The sequence below is a fragment of the Scomber japonicus genome, chromosome 20 (genome assembly GCF_027409825.1).
Source record: "Scomber japonicus isolate fScoJap1 chromosome 20, fScoJap1.pri, whole genome shotgun sequence".
Lineage (NCBI taxonomy): Eukaryota > Metazoa > Chordata > Actinopteri > Scombriformes > Scombridae > Scomber > Scomber japonicus.
This window is the reverse complement of record NC_070597.1, coordinates 11,962,770-11,982,621: the sequence shown is the minus strand read 5'-3', so window position 1 is coordinate 11,982,621 and position 19,852 is coordinate 11,962,770. Positions and strand designations below refer to the sequence as shown.

Here is a 19,852-nt window from a genome sequence, read left to right as displayed (position 1 = left end):
TATTTTTTTGTGTGGTGTAATTTCATCTTTCTTCTGTACCATTTTATTATTTTTTGGCCACTGAGCAGTCACTACCTGCCATTTACTTACACAGAAACCACAGCTACAGGAGGTGCAGTGAGCCATGCAGTGAGCCAGGCAGTGAGCCATGCATATGTGAGGAAGAATCAAATAAAACAAGACAGCATTCACAAAGCACACACCCACACCAAGGCCTTACATTTTTCTTTAGGTTAGTTAAATCACAGAACATTTTTATGATCAGCTGGTGGTGACTGTAACTTTTTGAGAGAATTCCTAGAAAAACTAGAATAGTAATAAAGGCAATCTTAATATGTTTAGATTTAGATGTATTAGATGTATAGATTTAATGAAAAGGTCCGAAATGATGGGAAAATGTGTTTCAAGGAATAGTTCCACATGTTTGGGAAATGCATTTTTTTCCGCTTTTTTGATTTCTTAGAATGACAGAGAAGGTTGATACCACTTTCACTGCCACTATCATCCCCCGAGATATTAAAGCAGTTAAAATAGCTTAGCATAAAAACTGAAATCAGGATGAAACAGCTAGCTTGGCTTTGTCTAAAGGTTAAAAAAACTGCTAAATCTCACATTACATCATATTTGTTTAAACTGTGCAAAAGTTGCATGCTAGAATTTTAGGAAATTATTTAATTATCATTTACTAACTAAATCAATTTATCGTTTTCATTTCATTTACGTTTATTTATTTATTTATTTTCATTTCATTTGTACTGAGCTGCAACACCATGTGTAAAATGCCCTAAAAATTAAATTAACTGTTAAATTTCTAGGATATCAGTGGAAAATTAAGGGACCTATAATATAAAGCAGTCAAAGACATCCAGTCAACAAAAGGACATTCCTACTCCAGCTGTGTATTGATTAAACCTTACAATATCTGTTATTCAAAAAAAATCCTGCAACCTTAAACACGACGTTCCTATACTGTTCATCCCCGTAGAAACAGCTCTGTGTTGCAGCATAATTTTAGACAGTGACGTGCAGCTCTCTCACTGCTCTCATGCACCTTCAAGTCTTCCTCCAAACAGCAGCTTAAAACCTTGGTATTCTCATCCTACACAATATACTGGAAAGGAAATACAAGTACAAGATTTAATTTGCAATAAAGATCAAGTGTGTTAACCAGCTCTCCTGATTGTTGTTCACACACTGATGCTTTAGAGATTTCTGTGTGGGACATCTACGAGCAGAGGCCATTACGAGTTTTAAATCCCCCTATAATCATGTCAGCCAAGGCGATGTTACTGCACTGAGGTAGCGTCCAATTTCTCAGAGATTATTATTATTACGCCTCGATCAAAACCATATCAGAACGCGGCTGCTTTCTCATCCGCAAGCTGCAGTCTGCACTCTCATCAGAGCTCTGAATTCTCTGCCGAGCGTGAAGTCTAGCAGTCGGACAGGATCCTCCATCAAAAGCTTTCAACCATTTGCTTTATAGTCAAATTGTCAGAGAGTTCATTTGATAAAAAAGTATTTTAGAAGCTCTGAAAAAAAAAATCTCGGGCTGCCAAGAATTACAGTAGCACCAGTCTGAAACCAAAAGATTTGCCTGTGATAAGCAAAAGAGAGAGATGGGCCCATTTGACAGCTTTAAGTGAATTAGCTTCAACTGGATTTGCAATTACTGTCATCTAGGAAGACTCTTTAATACCCTTCAATTTAATTGGTGGTTACTGACTTAAAGCAGCCTGCAGCTTTTATTCAACTTCACTGGAGCTATGAAATTATTTACTAGTAATTAGTAAATATGCAACACACGTTCAGCTCTAATTTCACTTTTATAACACCTTGAATAATTTTCTGAAGTCGCTGTGCAAGTTCAATTGCTTTCTTTTTTGTCCAATTAGTAGAATATTTCTTTTACTCGGGGTCAAATATGACAGCGCCTCTATTAAGTCTGAGCAGTGGCAACCTTATTGTTTTTCAATGACCCTCAAACACAGAGCTGACTCTGCAGGGCTGAGCTGACGTCTTAATCAGCTCACTTTAAAAAAAAAAGCACCAGCGGTGTCTGAAGTGTCTTGTTAGGTCTTTTGTTCTATCCGGGGCTTGCAGGTACACCTTTTCCAGAGTTTCTGCTGTCTTGTTGAATTTGCAATGAAGAAGACCCTGATCAATTAAGTCTGCAGAATTAGTCCCAGTGGGAGCTGGGACGGGGATGAAATCAATGGTATTCAAATGAATATCGCCCACACTACAGCAAGCGAGGCGTTTTCTTGAGATTACATTAGTTATTCCCCCTGTTGTAAGAACAGATGACTGGGATAACGTCTGGAACTGCTTGTTCTTACATCTCGCTCCTTTGAGGCAAGTCTTCAATGTCTTTTAAGTGAGTCAGTGTGGGTGTGGTGCTATACCCGACCTCCCACACTCACCTTGCAGCAGGAACACACTGGTAACCCTAAGGGGCTACTAAATTGGCTACACTATGTATGAAACATACTTTTATAGCCTGACCTGTAAAACGATTCCTACTTCACTTCACTACCTCCAACAAAGAAGGGTTAGCATCTGCAGTTCAGTTAAAGCAGCTACTTGCACAGGTTGAACCAACAGCTGCATGCAAGGATCAGTGTTTCTATAATTAAGCATGTACAGGTCGAACTGCAGCTGAAGCAGATATACTATGGAGTTATCTTAAAATCTGCCCAGCACAGTTGATTAATGGCAACATGACACACCAGTTACCTTTACTGATGTACAACCAGGTGTCTAAGTTCCCTCAAAAAAGGTAAAATGGGAAATTGGTTTTCTATAGAACCTACTATTTGATTAATTTCTAGGAAAATAATGATGCTATTATGATCACTTTTGTTTACACATCAATAATTATTACTTTTATTGGTCATATTTTGTAAAATCATTTGCCCCTACAAATGCTAAATAGATTTAAGAATTCTGTCTTATTAAAATACACAACTAACATCTATTGATTAGCCTTTGCAGTTGGAGTAATCTTATTTACCTATGATATTGTTGTCAGTTATTTAAAGCTTCAGGTGAATGGATAATTATACGTAGCTATTTAACTCTTACAATACATAATTTCTTGCCTACAATGTACTATCTGTTACTACAAACATCTGTTTATGTACACCTACATTTCATTCTATTACCACTAACCTCAATTAAAGCTGCACAGGTGCATCTTAAATCTCAGAGACAGTGACCTCTAGTGGCAATTAATTGTACATGTCAGGGATTGTGTTTGGGCTAAACCACCGCTGGGTTTTAAACCCCAGTTTCTGACTTTACAGCAATTAGATTTCAGGTCATCAGCAGCTATAAATTAGTGATCAAATGTAAAAAAATAAAATTAAAAAAACTACAGTAACCAGGACACTGTCTCAGAAAGGCTGATTCATTTTTCAAAATGCAAAGATTTGGGTAATTATTAGAAAAGTTCAACTTTTTCAGAAGTATGCACTCTCTAAGTGCTTTGTAATTACATCAGTTTCATTTCTATTCAATAAAAGACCGTTTGACTGAAATAATGCATAACTGTTCTCTGTGTTCAAATAGTCTCCATTCCTCCTCCACAGCTGATTTTTCTAAATGTAAGATTTTTTTTTCCAGCTGGGAACAGACCCAATGGAGGTAAATGGAGCCTGGTGGGAGTTTCGAGTTGAGCCCTTAGCAACAAAGGCAATTATAGCAGGCTTTTCAAACTAATGGATCGAACTGAAGGCTCAGTCTTTGCTTTCCTGAATCACAACTGCGTCCTCACATCTCCACAAGCTCTGACACCCTGGACCAGTGCTCACCATAGGTTGGATCACCTCAGACAACTGCCTCAATTAAAAAAAGCTGGCACTTCGATAATGTGCACCGCATTATTTCATTGTCTACAGCAGATTTATAAAGGCGGACAGCACTTAGCATTGATTATGCTGGTAGAGTCTGAACTGCAGTAGCTTTTTTTTTTGCAGTGGAGCTGGCTGTTTAAGTAAAGCCATTTAAATATTAAGCTGTCTCTGCATACAGTACAGTATCATGCACTCAGGCTGTAAATGGAAAACATATAAAACTTCCCATGAACCCACACATCCATCCTCTACACACATGAGTGCCACAGGAAGTCTTTTTTTCTTACTTACTTTCATCAGAACCTGTGTTCTCCTCCATGTTTTTGAGGTAGTCATCCTGGAAAGAAAACATATTTGCATTAATGGATTTAATAATTCATGTTAGGCAACACAGTGGAGGAAGCATGCTCTTGCACTCATGTTTAATGAGAATTCAGAGGAGCATAAATAATGAAGGAATGTAACAGTCATGCAAAATGATGTGGAAACTCTGCTTCACATCACGAATGACAGTTTAAATCTGGGTCTTATTTTAGCAATTCAAATGCATTAAGCTCTTATAATAAAGACATGGTAGCAAATGAGCAAAAAGCAAATTATCATAACACAAAACACAATAAGACATGAAGATATTTTAAAACCCAGGGTTAAATTAAATTCTGCTTATTTCCATCCCATTAAATTCTGGGAGATCTTTTGGTGACAGTCTGATGGATCAATCTTTATTTATTTTAAATTGCCTAATAAAAGTGAGAATAGACATTTACAAAGTGGTCACACAGTCACAGAACAATGAATAAATGTCAAAAAGAGATTATAACTGCCAGTCAGGGCTGTCATTCATTGACCATGACTATTAAATTGTGTATTTTTGCTGACGACATTCAATTATAATTAATAATAATTAAGAAAAATCTTAAATGACTTCAAGTTGTGAATTGATAAAAGTCTAAGTCAAGATAACACACACACCATTTCTTGGTTAACCAAATCAATATAATATTTTGACTTATTCGCATCCGTATTGAATGTTCACTCATGTTGAAGTTGTCTGCCTGTTTTTTTTCCTATTATATCTTTATCTGGCTGTTTCTTGTTAACACCTAATTTCATCTTGGAGATCAATAAAATGTCATATTTGTTTCAAAATTAAGTTTTAAACAGCACCCAAAACAAACAAACAGTTCATTTAAGGACAAATCTTAACCTTTAACTGCTTGGTCTGGTTCATGGCTACATTTCAGACCTGCTGTCATCATACGAGCCACAGAGCAGCTTGAGATCGTCACACTGGACTCTCCCGGCTGTTTCCCCCTGAAAGGATTTGTTGTGAAGGTGACTTTGGCTCTGAAAGCCTGCAAACTCAGTGTGAATGTCTTGAGGACATCAGGCTGAATGAGTCAGTATCTTCTTAAAAAATCCCTTTTGAATTTTATTTAATTTTTTTAATTTGTCCATTAAGTACTTCATTTTTTAAGCTATAATATGTAACTAACACTTTAAAATGTCCAAAAACCTATGTGTACATTATCTCAAATGTTTCTCGCAATTTTCAGACCCAGAGAAATATGTCATCTTTATCAGATAACAGTCCCTTTCAAGCTCCAGAACAGTTTGCTGTCTGAAAAACTTTGTGTATTTGCATCGCTCTCGTCGAGGACAGCTCTTGTTTTGAAGAGGTCTGTATTATTATACATTATTTCTTTATTATTTATTTACCACAGACAGTAGTTGTTGTAGATGTAGCTTCTAACATCAAGTAAAAAGTCAAGGCAATCTTATAGAAATATAAAAAATCTTGAACTATTTTAGCTCCTGCATTGTTGCAAAGGGAATATTTGCAAACTAACTCTGTTTTTTTTAGACTGCGTCCCTGGCGGAGTTGCACTGGAACGATAATAAAAATTCAGCGTCGCCCTGCCATATCCATTCTGACCCATTTCTCTCTGTGTCAGGACAGAGAGGATCAACTATAAAGCGGTTACTACTCGGCACGAGGCCCAGAGAGGACCCTGCGGATCAAGTCTGTTCAGTTTAGCTCGGTCTTATTCGGCTCTGGGGACACGAAGACTGAGCTCTCAAGTCAAGCTGAAAGAGGATAGCCGAAGGCATCTTAAATACTGTGCACAGGGTGCAGCATTAAAGAGGTAGCATTTGTGTTCATATTTTGGCTTTTCTGGACTGAAATGATGGTTGTAAGCCAAAAAACAAGAACATGTCCATTTATGAATCATACCACATACATTTTACAGTTGTGTTTGTTTTCTTTCACTATTGGCAGTACTTTACTATTTTTTTCTAGGAGTCAGTATGCCTATAATATGCAGATGTTATTCATATTTTAAATGTTATTGCTTCTAATGTAAATTATTTTTGTAGTGTTTTCACCTTTGAGTTGTAGTCAAAGGCAAATTTCCACTATAGTTGACAATGATGTATTATGATGTACTTATTGTACTCTAGCCAAGATGAGCTGTTACTCACAGGGCAGGTGACACCTACAGTCTAAAAAAGATGTCAAAAGAAAGACATAAAATGCTTTGTGCACATTCACAAAAGAGCCACTAACCTCGACTTCCTGTAGCAATGACAAGCAGCAGTGGGGGAGAAAGAAAGAGAGAGCCATTGTTAGAGATAAAATAACACTTTTCAGTTTTCATTTTGCTTCCATTCAGCATGCAAACAGTGGGCTGGTTTATTACAGTTATGGCAGCAGTTAAACTGTCAGCCCTTAATGCACTCTGATTGCAAATACATGCCTTAGTCTCGCTCCTCTCAGGGGACAACATAAGACATTCACAGCGGATTATGAGCGCCTATTAACCGAGGATGATCAGCTGCCACTTCTATGAGCTGGCAGGGGTCCCGATTACTAAGGGTTCATTCTCTGGCTGTGTTTACAATCGACTGCCAAACGCCATCCCCCTGCCAACTCGGAAGTTGTGGATAAGCCATGACATACCACGTCGGCCTTGGGAATATACAGGCAAATTGGTGGGAATCTTCAAAGTCAACAGGCAGATGTGATTTAGATGTTTTTTATAGTTGCAGCAGACACATAGTGCACATTAACTAAGCGTAGCATTGACAACGCAGACAGATATAGCTCCTGTAAAGTACAACCTTGAGTTAACAGGGGAGTGACTGCTTTCCTTTCATTCCATTTCACCGTCTAGGCTTCGATCCAAGGGCATTACACATCAATACCCACCACAGCCTCTCCCTGTGTGTTTCATCATTCAATGCTCTGGTGTGTTTGCGAGAAATATAGCTCTGCATGGTTTATTTCAGCCTGTAGTGGATAAAGTACATGAAAGCCACATTTGAGTAAAAGTACTGATAGCTTACCAGGAAAATGACTTTGGTAGAAGTTAAGACTTTAAGTATCTGATATGCTTAAGTATCAAAAGTAATTGACTGATTTTCAATGTACTTATGTATTGAAAGTAAACATACAAGTCAATTCTGTTTATTCTTTTAAGCATGTGCACCACCTAGAAAATGGAGCTGACATTACACTTGAAGAAAAACTCACTACTTCAAAAATTTAAAGAACAAAATCCAGTTTTTTCCTTCTTATTGCACAAACTGAAGGAGTTGATGGGATTACATTTCATTGTGATTACTCTGTAATTACATGTAAGAATGATTGAACCATGGTCATAGCCCTCAACACTCTTCTGTAACCTTCAATTATCACAAATATTTCCTCTACCAGTGTTAAATAGAAGTTACCTGAGGAAATATTTGGCTAGCAAGTTATACCAGTATGAGTACCTCAGTATTATAGGTGTCTTCAAGAGTTTTATGTTGAACTAATTCCAAAAAATTCAGTGGTAAATATTATCTCTGTAATTCGCAAGTAGAAAAAATAGCAGCATTAGCTACATTAGCTAGTGGTAGTGAAGTCAAAGTGAATTTAACAGTAATGTAAAAACTCTTAAGTGCCATAATTACGTATAATTGTTACATTTCACCTGATTTAAGCAATTCAACACATTAAATAAACCCAGTTCTTATACACATACACACACAGTTGTTTCCATCACTTCAGTAGAGATTACACTGACTTAAATTAATTTCCTGGCAGTGGTGTGCACAAGGGAGGGGCAGGGGGAGGCGGTCACGGCCCAATTGTTGAAAAACACGTGCTAAAGTGCCCTCTTGGGAGCCAAAACGCGTGCTAAGGTGCCCTCTTGGGAGCCAAAACGTGTGCTAAGGTGCCCTCTTGGGAGCCAAAAAGCGTGCTAGGGTGCCCTCTTAGGAGCCAAAACGTGGGCTAAGGTGCCCTCTTGGGAGCCAAAACGTGTTCTAAGGTGCCCTCTTGGGTGGCAAAACACGCACTAAAGTGTCCTCTTCAGTGGCGAGAACGTACTGTATGTGCCCTTTCTTTTTCTTTTCGACCCTGCCCTTGAAAAAGTCTGTGCACGCCACTGTTTCCTGGAGACTCATCTGAACCCTAACCATAACCCCTACTTGACTATAGGCCTAACCTTAACTCTAAATGTACCTAACTGTAAACCAAGTATTCACCCTGAAATTAATGCTTTACAATGATTTATTTGCTTTTTGTCCCCATGAGGGAGGCGAGTCCCCACAATGTGTAAGCAGATTTATGTCCCCATAACATGAGGAATACCTGGTCCACACACACACACACACACACACAGTCATACCTGTCTACTTAACAGTGCTGTGACACCATCTTAGTATATCACTACGAACAATTTACAGGCAGCACAAGGACAAGCCAAAAAGTCAGCGGAAGGCTTTAAAAGACTGAGGCAAGTATTCATCACCAAGCAGCAGCAGGACTTTAGATTTCACCTCGGAGACTGTTTCTTCGAGGGAAATATTTTCTCTGTGGCAGTTAAAATGTTCCAGTGCTACATATACCAGAAGCAATATCACTGTTTGCTATCTTAGAATTTTCTGAATCAGCTGGAGTCATATGAGAAAAAACAAAACATAAAAACCTCTAAACATGTCATATGAAAGGTAAACACCACATCCACTGAATAAAATTGCCTTTTCTTTTCAGATCTGCATCTTTACACCGCATTTTAAAGGTTTAACACTCAACTTTCAGGGAGATGGCACAGTATAGAGGTAAACTATGGCTAAACCAGCCTTTTGTCTCAGAATGTGCTTTTGCAAATACTGGGAAAAATATGGAGTATCATCAAATCCCCCAAAACGGCTGCCCTCATCATCAAAGATATGACTGCTGTAGCATGTCGCACGTCAGATGTAACGATTACTTAATTAATTATTCGCAGTGCTTCTGCAATTACCCAGCTCACACTGCTGGAGGGACCAATGAGAGCCCTACAGTGTGTCCTAAAGCAGGAGTGCTTATCTTCTCCCAGCAGCAGTGTGACAGCAAGGACACCAGGCTGAGGCTACATTTAGTCCTTCACCAAGGTTGAGAGCTAATGCTGTCCCACTGAATCCCAGCCAGGCTCCTGCTACAGTATGCAGTAAGCCCAGACAAGAGGGAGGGGGAGAGGACGGGAAAGATCAGGGAGCAAGGAGGTATATATTCATGGTGGAGGTCCCTTGAGTTATGTGATTCATATCACACACACCACCTCTTTGCCATTTGTCAACAAGACTGTAATGCAGCCGGTGTAAAACAGAGCCGAGAGGCTAATGGAGCTTGACTATCCAGATGCTGTGACTGCTCCTCCTGGACCACTCGCCGGTGTTAGGCAGACAGCATTTGGCCGTAAGCCTGACCGCGCTCCTCTGAGTTAACGTCTATCTCACCTCGACTGAGCCCCGGTCTGCTGGTGACATAAATACCACTGATAACCCTGAACCGGCCAACCCTAACGTCACCCCCCTGCTGCACACAGGCACACACCTGTCCTGAGCACTGACCAAAATGTTCATACTAACTCATCCCTGCTCTGCATGACAACCACAAGGGTAAACTGAACCTTTTAATCTTAGAGCAGGTAATTTCTGCTCTAAATCGCTCTGCTGGGCTTGTTAGCTGGCCAGTTATGCACCAATCCAATATTCAATGTTGGTCTGATACAAGCACAACACTGGATTAGTTACCAGGAGAAAAGATCATTAGGAAAGTCATTAAGGTAAAAAACTGTTCATGTTCAGTGTTCAGCAGTATGCATTACAGTAATTTGATGTCTGAAATGCCTTAACTATATTACAGTTAATCTGAGTAATGCTGTATTATTTTAACAATTTGGGTGTCGACTTGTTTGCTGTCTTACTGGTAGTTTGCTGGAGGGTTGATATCAGTTTGGTCTGTGCATTTATTGGACAGACTGGTCTGGAACGTGCTAGCTTGGGGCTGGAATTGAGGTTAGCTGCCACCAAATAAGAGAAATGTGACTCCAGGTACATGCTCTGTCCTCTTGCCGACTTGCTAAGGTTACCCACTGGTAAGGCTACGTTCAGGTTTAGATTGTTTGAAAAAAAAGTTACAGCCCAATAATAACCATTGAAAAATAGATCACGAAACTTGCACAGCAACACTTTGTAGCAACATATCATGTGATAACAGCTCCAGGACACTGTTATCATAGTTTACACAAAAAGAGGAAAACATCCAAATGACAGACTTCACACTTTTGCAATATGATACCACAACTGTGCAGAAGCATCGTGAAAAGGAATATGAGAAAGTCATACAAGCAACAAGTATTGAGAAGAAAAGTGTCCCCACAACAAGAAACAGTGAAGAGTGAGAAACTCCCATCAAAAGGCAACCAAGCCAAGCTGACAAGTGCAGAACTCATGTTAGTCGATGACCAACTGTTTTCCGTATTTCAAAACATCTTACCACAAACTCGTCATTGTTTCTTTTTTGGAATTATTGGTTATTGATTCAATATCAGTCCATGCAAGTTAAGAGATTTCCTTTAGAAACGTTTGGAAAATGCAAAGACTTTTATAACTGATTTTTGGAACTCTAATGTGCATCTCACAGCTTTATTTTGCTGCATTGCAAAAAGTGGTGCTCCAAGCTAATGAGTACTGAGTCACATTAATCTTATGTACATTCACATAATGCGATTTAAGTCTCATAAAATGTATGCAGCATGTTTTTGTATAGCTATCTTCCGAAAAGTAGAGATTATCATTCATAAACATTGTAGCAGAAGAAGAAAAAATAATCAGTGGGTTGATATCCATCCACAAAATACTTAGTGTTGTGTAACTGATATCTGAAAAAGTGGTGTTGGGTCATCAGTAATGCTTATTCAGAGTTTAAATGTTAGAGGTCAAGTGCAATTCACAGGCGACGCCCAAAATACTTCACACTTCTAATACAAACTATTTAGTATTCTAATAATAAAGAGAATATCCACGGTCTTGTCTCCACAGATATGATTCAAAAAACTGCACAGCAGAATTGTCGAAGAGAAGATTGTTGACTCTGAGTGTGTGAGCTGAGAGCTGCCGGAGCACGACCTCACTTCAGCTCCTCGGAGAAACGCTCACGCTGTAAAAGAAATGTCACAGTGAAAATCTGCATCTCCTCGCCCTACTGCAATGATCCATCACGTGCACTCAGCCTGCTTGCTCGCTCCATCACTGCAGCTCATCTGTCCCGGTAATGTGACAGGGTCGGTACAGTCTGGGGTCTAAAGGACACATAGGCACACAGAGCTAAACTTGGGCAAGCACACACACACAAACCTTCAACACATGTCTGCTGAGGAAATGGTGGAGACATCAAACAAAGGTGGCTGTCAAAGAATTCATGAAAAGACAGGACATTTTACAGACCGCAACACCGCCACCTACACACGAATATTATATATCAGATAAACATCAGCGTTATCTCATCCAGATAAGCTCCTCTCTGACCACAGATCATCATATCTCCTCATCTAATTCAGAAATATCATATTTTTTGTTGACTGATTCTTATCAAGAGACACTGTATCCAAACAGGCTCTAATGTATAGGTCATCCTGACTTAATATAAAATGATTAAAGATTTTCATTACCTCCACCAAGAAGGCGGTCTTTTTTGCCTTTGTCATGTCTGTACGTTAAATTTTAAGCTGGAGCCAGGAGGCGCTTAGCTTAGCTTATTTTAGCATACAGACTGCTCATTCAATACATCCTCCACCGCATGTAAGACCTCAAGTCACTGTTTCTACAATTTGATTTTTGTATGTATTTAAAAACAAGGTGCAACCTGTTAATTTCATCCAATCTTTCCCAAATGTCCTACTTTTTACATCTGGATGAACCCAATAAATTAAACAGACATTACAAGCTGCTTTCCAAAAATTGGCTTCCTACTTCTATGGCCTATTTGACTTAAACTGCGTTGAATCAATCACGCTAATGCAACCAAAATTAGATGACAAACGCACAACTTAGTGATCCTGCAAAACTGATGGCATTTGGCTTTTAGGTGGCACAACAGCAGCATGATAAATTGAAATGGCTATAACTCCTACTTTTTCAAAGCCCTAGTATTCTTAGAGTGGGTTTTTCTCTAAAAACTCAATCAGCATGTTCATCTATCACTGTGTCTACTTTGATGTTGGATCGATATGATTTCTGGACAGATTTCTAAACAGCACCAACACTTGTGCTGTGTTGGTGTTGGTGCTGCCTTCAAAAACCCATGTTTCTTAAGTCACACATACTCAAATATCAGAGTTTCTACTTCACAGACTCTGCCTTGTAAATAAAATCCTTCCCTCTCAGCACAGTTACTGTGTGTTTCATCCTCCACAACACTGCGTTACAGGCTAAATGATGATCTGGACATTTTGCATTTCCTCCAGTTGTCATTTATCCAGCTTCATGAAGTCATTTAGTGTAGCGGTGACGAGATAAACACCAGCTGATGGATGGACTTGTGAACCAGGTCATGTCTGTAATGAAACCTGAGAGAGGCGTTCCTCAGTTGATTGCTCAGCTCTAGGCTGGAGCCGTGTCATCCTATCAGATCACCGAGGTGTGTCTGACTCTCTGACTGGCAGGACATTGTCAGCTCATCATTACTCCGGCCGTCATTTGCACAGTAATGTGCTTTGCCTGATTAATGTAGCCGAATTAGCTACGTCTCCCTGCCTACTTTAAATCGCTGTAAAAGGGCACACAGGCGGAGGCTGTCGTGAATCTACATTCCACTCTCTGTGTCTCTGTAGTTACCAGGGAACAACGGGAGTGCATCTCGCCTTTGCCATGACATTATGGCGCTCCGATTCAGCAGGGGCCTGAGTGGTGGAGGTAATGTCTCACTCAGTTTGTACCCTGCCGTCTTTGAAAACGACAGAGAAATGGGAGAGACACTAATGGCGCGGACCCACCACAGATTGAACCACTTAGAAATGCATTAGAGTGTTCCAAAATGAGGCTGTATGTCTTTCGGCCTGAAACCCACTGGCTTTAGAGTGGCAAAACATTGCAATTTCACTTGAACATGAGGTAGAAATCACACAGAAACAGCTAAGGACACATTTTTACATCTCCTTTGATTCCACATGCCAACCTATGTGGTGGCCATGACTGGATAAAGAAACCATTCCTTGGGTTTCTCATATTGAACCGTGACAGGTCTAAGATTTCTACACCATGTATGCTCTGACATACGCTGCCATGAACTATGATTGTATTACAGGCTGTTAAAGGTGATTACATACTGTGCACATGAAAGGCGCATTATTTTTTTTATTACACTCCCAAGACAAATTGAGTAACCCATGTGGAAAAATGGGGGTGTCTCGATTGCAACAAAACACCAGAGTATTTTGGGATTAAGTCACAGCCCAGCAACACAGAGCTGGATCAAATTGATCATTTGAGCCAGTGTGCTCAGGGGCCTGCAGGCGAAGGACGCATGTTGTTTCACAAGGTAAGACGCCTGCCTGCAATGCAGTACAGGTCGAAGCACAATCTGCAGCCATCTCTGCACACTGAAGGGCACGTCCCTCTTCCTGAGCCACGAAGTAGTGGACTGTCAAGCGTGCATCCATCTGAAACATTTGCACTGTGCTGAAATGCAGAAATAATCAGGCTGACTGGAGAGTTTAGTTTAGCTCTTGCCTAAGAATGCAGACAATTTAACTAACTGGTCGCAATACTTTGTGTCAAGTCACAGGCCGGTTTGTGTGTATTTAATATAAATGACGCTCTTTCCAGCCTGAGACAAATCTGAAAGCATTAAGACCTTCAACAGGCTTTTCTTCTAAGCCGCAACCATTGGCTAATAAGACCTAATTTCAAGAAGTTGCATCATAAATTAACCTCTTCCATTCTCAGGAGCCCTTCAGCTGTGGTCTAAAAAATCACTGATGAAGTGACACATCAAACAGTGGCCAGGCTCACTTCACTGTAACAGACTCCACCGTTGAATCAAGGCATTGCATGCTCTGAGAGGTGCAGTAATTGGAGAGGAGGAGGACGGCGTTGCAGAAAAATGGATTCTGTTGGACCCCGCTGCTGAGCCAAGCAGAACCCTGGAACGGCGGATACTCTGCAGCATCTTATCGCTCCCTCCCCCCATTTGCAAAACAAAGAAGCAGAAAGAGAAGAGGCGAGCCTTCAGGTTGAGCTCAACACAGATGCCCCAGGGAGCTCGCAGCTTATGCAGGGCCGTCTTTACTGTGCTGAGCCACGCTGCTTCTGCATACAATATTAGCAAGGAGAAAAAAAGCTATACTAAGACAAGCTGAAGCATGTGGCTCCACTGAAACAAAAGCACCTGACGCCTGTGTGCTATTTTCCACTTTGTAGTAGCTAGACTCATCAGTATTGATCTGCAAACACAAAAAGTTATCAGCATACATACATAGAAGAATGAGCTTAAATCTTGTTTGGTGTTGGCACACTCTTCTAATCCAGGAAACTTAAATCAATATTGAATGTGGTGGTTGCTAAGAAAATAAATTCCACTCCAATAGACTCTAACAAACTGACTTTGTGTCCCTGGAGATAAACAAGACCAGCAGGGTTTTTACTACTTAAAATACAAGCTATCTTCATGAATTGGTTATCACAGACTTCTGATTGATTTAGAATTTTTTAGGGATTCAGAAAACATATGATGGCCAGATTCAAGTCTGCCCTCTTTTTCTAAATCTTAATTTAATTTATGTAAATCTATAAAAACACAGCAAGAAATATAAATACAAACAAATTAATTTTACAGTTTGTTTTACTAATTGTACTGTTATTGTATGGGCTTGTTCTTTGTACTGTTTGTTACCTAGTGACTGGCGCAACATATTTTTAGATGTTGACTTGAAATTATCCTAATTATCGCTAGTCAAAGTACAAGTGGTAGATCCTACAAAAACTATAAATCTAATCAAAGGGGGGCAATAGTATTCTTGTGGACAAATACAGTCTTTCTTCAAATCATGTTGTTAGTGTTTAAGTGTCAATCTCAACTTGCTTGAAATGTTTTCTTTATTCATAAATCCACTGTGTATTAAACCCCCTTTTCCCCAAATTGTATATTCATATTTCCTCTTGTTACATAAAAGATTATGCAAAGTGTAGTGGAGAAAGGTGAGTGAGTAATGCTTTTTTTAAAATGAGTCCCACTTGATCCTAAGCAAGAGACGCAAATCTCTTAAAGGATAAGGATAGAGATATTCTGTATTTTTAATATAAATAAATCCCAAGAAAAGAACAAAACCAACTGTGAATTGATCCTACTAACAACTAACAAGTCATTGCAGCCAACTCCTGATTCTTCTGTGCCATAGTCCTCCATTACTCCTAAAAAACTAGTTGGTTGACATGTCCCTTCATCATTTATTCAAACTTCACTTCCACTTACAGCTAAAAACACACTTAATTGCCATTGTGTTTCATTTCATTCATTATTCTTGTTGATTTCTGAATGAGAGGGTGTGTTGTTTGCTCATACCACTTACACCTATTTGATTGCAGGTACACAGCAGTGCCCAGCTGTTTCAGAGAATTACTGAGAAAAAAAAGGAATATATATTTGTGTCGTATTTTTAAAGAGTAGGAAACTACAGTATGTACTTGGAGCTGATAGCCACAGTTAAGGAAGGGAAATCAGACAGCACTGGGAAGCAGTTAGTTTTGGTTTTTCATTTTCATTGCATTTATAGACAACACAAAAAATACAGAATCGGATCTTCTCAGTAGCCAAAAACCTGTTTGGTTTTGCTGAGCAGCTGCTGTGAAACTGTTTGAGCGTGCTGTAGAGCACTATTAGCACGTGTATTGAGCAAAGCCTATCAGTCTATCAGTGCCTGTGATTATCATTTTATTGGCTGTTTTCAAATTTTCAACAGCTATGCCTGCTGTTTAAATGAATTAGTCTGCAATGACAAGTCCATAGAAGCTACAGAGCTCCTTTACAACTGTCAGACGTATGAATTTAGAAACCAGCGGCATGGTAAAGAGAAGATAATGATGATAACCATCCCAGTTGAAGTGCCACAGGGATCTGCATGACACAGCTCACAGGGGTAGCTAAGTTAAATATGCTAGCTGGCTGATTACATTTAATTCCCCCTGTCTGCCATGGCAATGAGAACAAATTGGGTTGTTGTGGCTGCTGATAATGCTAATCTCCTGCAGTGGCAGCGGGATATTACAGTAAAACAGGGAGCCACATTGAGATGTCACGTTATGGCTTGAGGAGGGACTACATCACGCATAAATGAGATTCTGTCAGATTCTTTCAACTGAGAAAAAAGCTATTAGCGCTTTAGCTCTGCACCCTATCGCTGCTATACAATTTGCTTAAGGTCATTTCAATATGACTTTGTAGTGTGTATCCATTACCCTGCCAACTCGACAAATTAACAGTCTCTGTCTCTCGCTCTCCCCAACACACACACATACACACACACAAACAAATATATCCACCACAAGCCGCACATACTAAATACAGCTTGTACACAGACAGGATCACAGTCCCTTCCAAGCATGTCCTTGACACCTCTTTCCTACTCTGACAGTTAATACTGAGAGGAGACTCAGCTCTCCCTGCTCCTCCATATGCAGCTCTGGGACAGTCAAGCTCAACACGGCCAGACACCCGTCTCATCCCGTGTGAAAATCAAACATACAGACAAGGCCAATTCTCCTCAGGCAAGAGCATGTCCTTAAAGTTTTTGTAAGGCTGCCTGGCCTAATTGTACAGTACTTGCCCCGCTGTTTCAACAGTGAGTGATTTGTGGCCTAAAGCAAAGAATCTATCAATGCCAGGTTGAACTTGGGCACCTTGCATTATTACACCTATTGTTACTGAACATAAGTGATATGTTTTTTTTTTGCTCAGACCATGTGTCTAGTGCAGCTCGGTCCTCTGCGATTCATAAAAATAATGGTGGCCACAAACACACATCTATCAAACATAAAACACCTGAAGCAGACTTGAATATATTCAGGACAGCACTTTTCTGCTGCCTCAATATATTTCCACCTGACTAATATATGCACAGCTATGTTTGCAGGTTGGGTTTTTTTTATATCTATAATTTCCACTGAAATAACAGGTCCCATGACTATACCCTTACTGGAGTGTGATTTCAGCAGATGAAGCCTATTTACCCAGTGAAGGGTAAACTGAGGTTTCTCCCCCCTGTCTGTGCAAGATAACAATAAAGGTCATTGCAGATAAACAGATAGGGATGTCATTGCGGTCAAGTAGCGTATGAATTTCCAGGTGGTAAATACAGGTGGATTTCTTATCACATGCATGTGACATTTTTTTAAGCCAACCTGTATAATATATTTCTATGTGCTAGTTTTATTGAATCTTAATCCTGCATAGAAAGCCAAAAGATTCAATTATCTGTTCAAAAACCTAAAATTGTCTGAAGAACACAGCTCACATCAAATATATCACAGATAAAATGAGTTTTAAATTGTAAGTGACACACATTTTAAAGATATACTTAATCTTATTAGGAATGCCAAGAAAGGTCAATCTGTCTCCAGGCCTACATTAAATTATCTGAAAGATGACATTCTTTCCACTCACATCAATCATTGTATTTTACAAATATAAGCAGCATGAATTTTACTGTTGTAAACATAAAATATAGTCTTTTCATTTCTTAAAATTTTCCTGCTTTTTTAAAACTTTGTCTTGCTACTTTTTAGCCAGGCTAGCAGTGTTGGCTACAGAGATGGCAATGTCATCGCTCAGTTCACTACTTTGATGCAAACTGAAATATATCAATAACAGCTGGAGTGTTTGTGAGGAAAGTATGTACAAGCAAATGTGAGATGCCCAGAGGATACTGACTTTGATGATCTCCTCACTTTTCCTGTAATGTTAGCATTAAGCTCAAAGCACCACTGCAGCAAGTAAAGTTGTAGATTCATGGTTTTTAGTTCTTTTAGTTTTATACAGCTGTTTAGTGTCTATATTTTTGGTTTCTTGTCTAATGTTATGCTTGTGTACTCTAAACCTCGGGAAGCTTTGCAAGCACATCCTCCTGTAAACAATGAGCAAAAAAACGGATGTTCCATCGGTTTCTATAACCAACTCGTAGTAAGAGATGACGTAGTTCAGATTGTTAAAAAACTGGATTATCACTTGAGTCATGGGTGTGCCACCATGCCATGACAGACAAGCAGAGTGGCAGCATAAAATCGCTTTGCCTGCAGTAAGGCATAGAGGAGCCTCACCAGTACAGAGACAACTCTCAGGCAGATGCCACTATAAATAATGCATGAACAATAGAGCCAGAAGAACCTTGGAAAGGCTAATTATTCAGCCCGACATTTCAGCAACTCACAGAGAAGTTAACAGCTAAAAAAGATAGAATTCAGGCCGTCATTGCTGCATGTGCGTGTTAATATACTGATGTATTAGGTGCAGACAGGCTCCATTATGAAACACATTAATCTATATATACTGTGCTATCACAACAAGTTGCTTTGTCGTACTCAGTCATGGTGAAAAAGGAAAAGAGATTTTGTATATTTGGACAATCTGTGGGCTGCGAAACATGGCTGCGCTTATGAAAAAGCCATCCTGCTGTTCAAGGCAGCAGTTGAGCTTCTCTCACTGTTTCCTTTGCTTTTTTTTCTCTCTTTTTTTTTTAAAAGCATAAATTGCTATCTGGCGAGAAGAGCTTTTCCACAGGAGCAACAACACTAACAGCCTCTCCACTCAATTAAGAGCCACCCACGCTTGTGTTGGGAAGCCAACAGAATCTCCTTTCTTCTCTGTTTCCACTGTGAATCGTATCTGTCCAGTCCAAACACTTGCAGCAAATCCCCCCCGACATTCACCTCCAGCAAAAGACATGCACGGCGATGACACAAAGACAAGAAAGCAACTCTTTCCACTGCTTCTGCCATTTTGATCTCATTAGTGTGCACCAAGTGGAATTCCACAGATAGTTGGTTTAATAGCCTGATCTTCAGATTCAGAAAGTAGAGGAAATACAGATAACTATTTGCTCATTTAACAGTTATGGTTTCTCTCATCTTAATTTTCAACCCCCGCACTGCCATTCACGTTTTATTGGAAATAGGCCTCATTATCATATTTTCTACAATTGCATACTGTTCTCTTACTCTAATTTTTCATATCCGCAATTACACTGGCTATTAGTACTGGAGCATAAATCCTGTGGGAGGCTAATAAATGGCTGAGGTTGATGACAGGAGCAGAGAAACCCACAGCTGGCAGTGTGTCTTTGAGCTAAGTAAAGGAGCTCAGTGTCACTTAAGATGCAACAGCATCATGTTCGCTCTTCATCTGAAGAAAAACAGAGTGAACTCTGGTCCTGCATTTATCAAAGAGCTCTCACAGAGGAGCTGTTTTGATGTAGGATCAGTGACCAGGCCATCGCCAACATCTCATTCACAGTAACACAGATAAATAATGACTGTAGCCGGTCCATGGATGGATGAAGCACCAGGTTGCTTATTAGAGCAGAGAAGGGATTGATTAGATAATCCATCCTTTGCTGTCTTCATGTAGCCTAAACACTGCCATGTACACTTGCTTATATGTCACTGTAGATAAAATGAACAGAAATTTAATCATC

The 19,852-nt window shown here is 39.6% G+C and overlaps 1 protein-coding gene across 1 annotated transcript in view; it reads right to left on the bottom strand.

Moving 5' to 3' along the window:
* LOC128381425 (testican-2-like) overlaps positions 1-19,852 on the bottom strand; it is a 39,142-nt gene that overhangs the window by 13,307 nt on the left and 5,983 nt on the right. Inside the window, exons 2-3 of the mRNA XM_053341437.1 lie at positions 6,424-6,432; positions 4,146-4,191 (exon numbers count right to left, since the gene is read on the bottom strand). Of these exons, the coding sequence (XP_053197412.1) occupies positions 4,146-4,191; positions 6,424-6,432 (55 nt within the window). The remainder of the gene's footprint in view (positions 1-4,145; positions 4,192-6,423; positions 6,433-19,852) is intronic.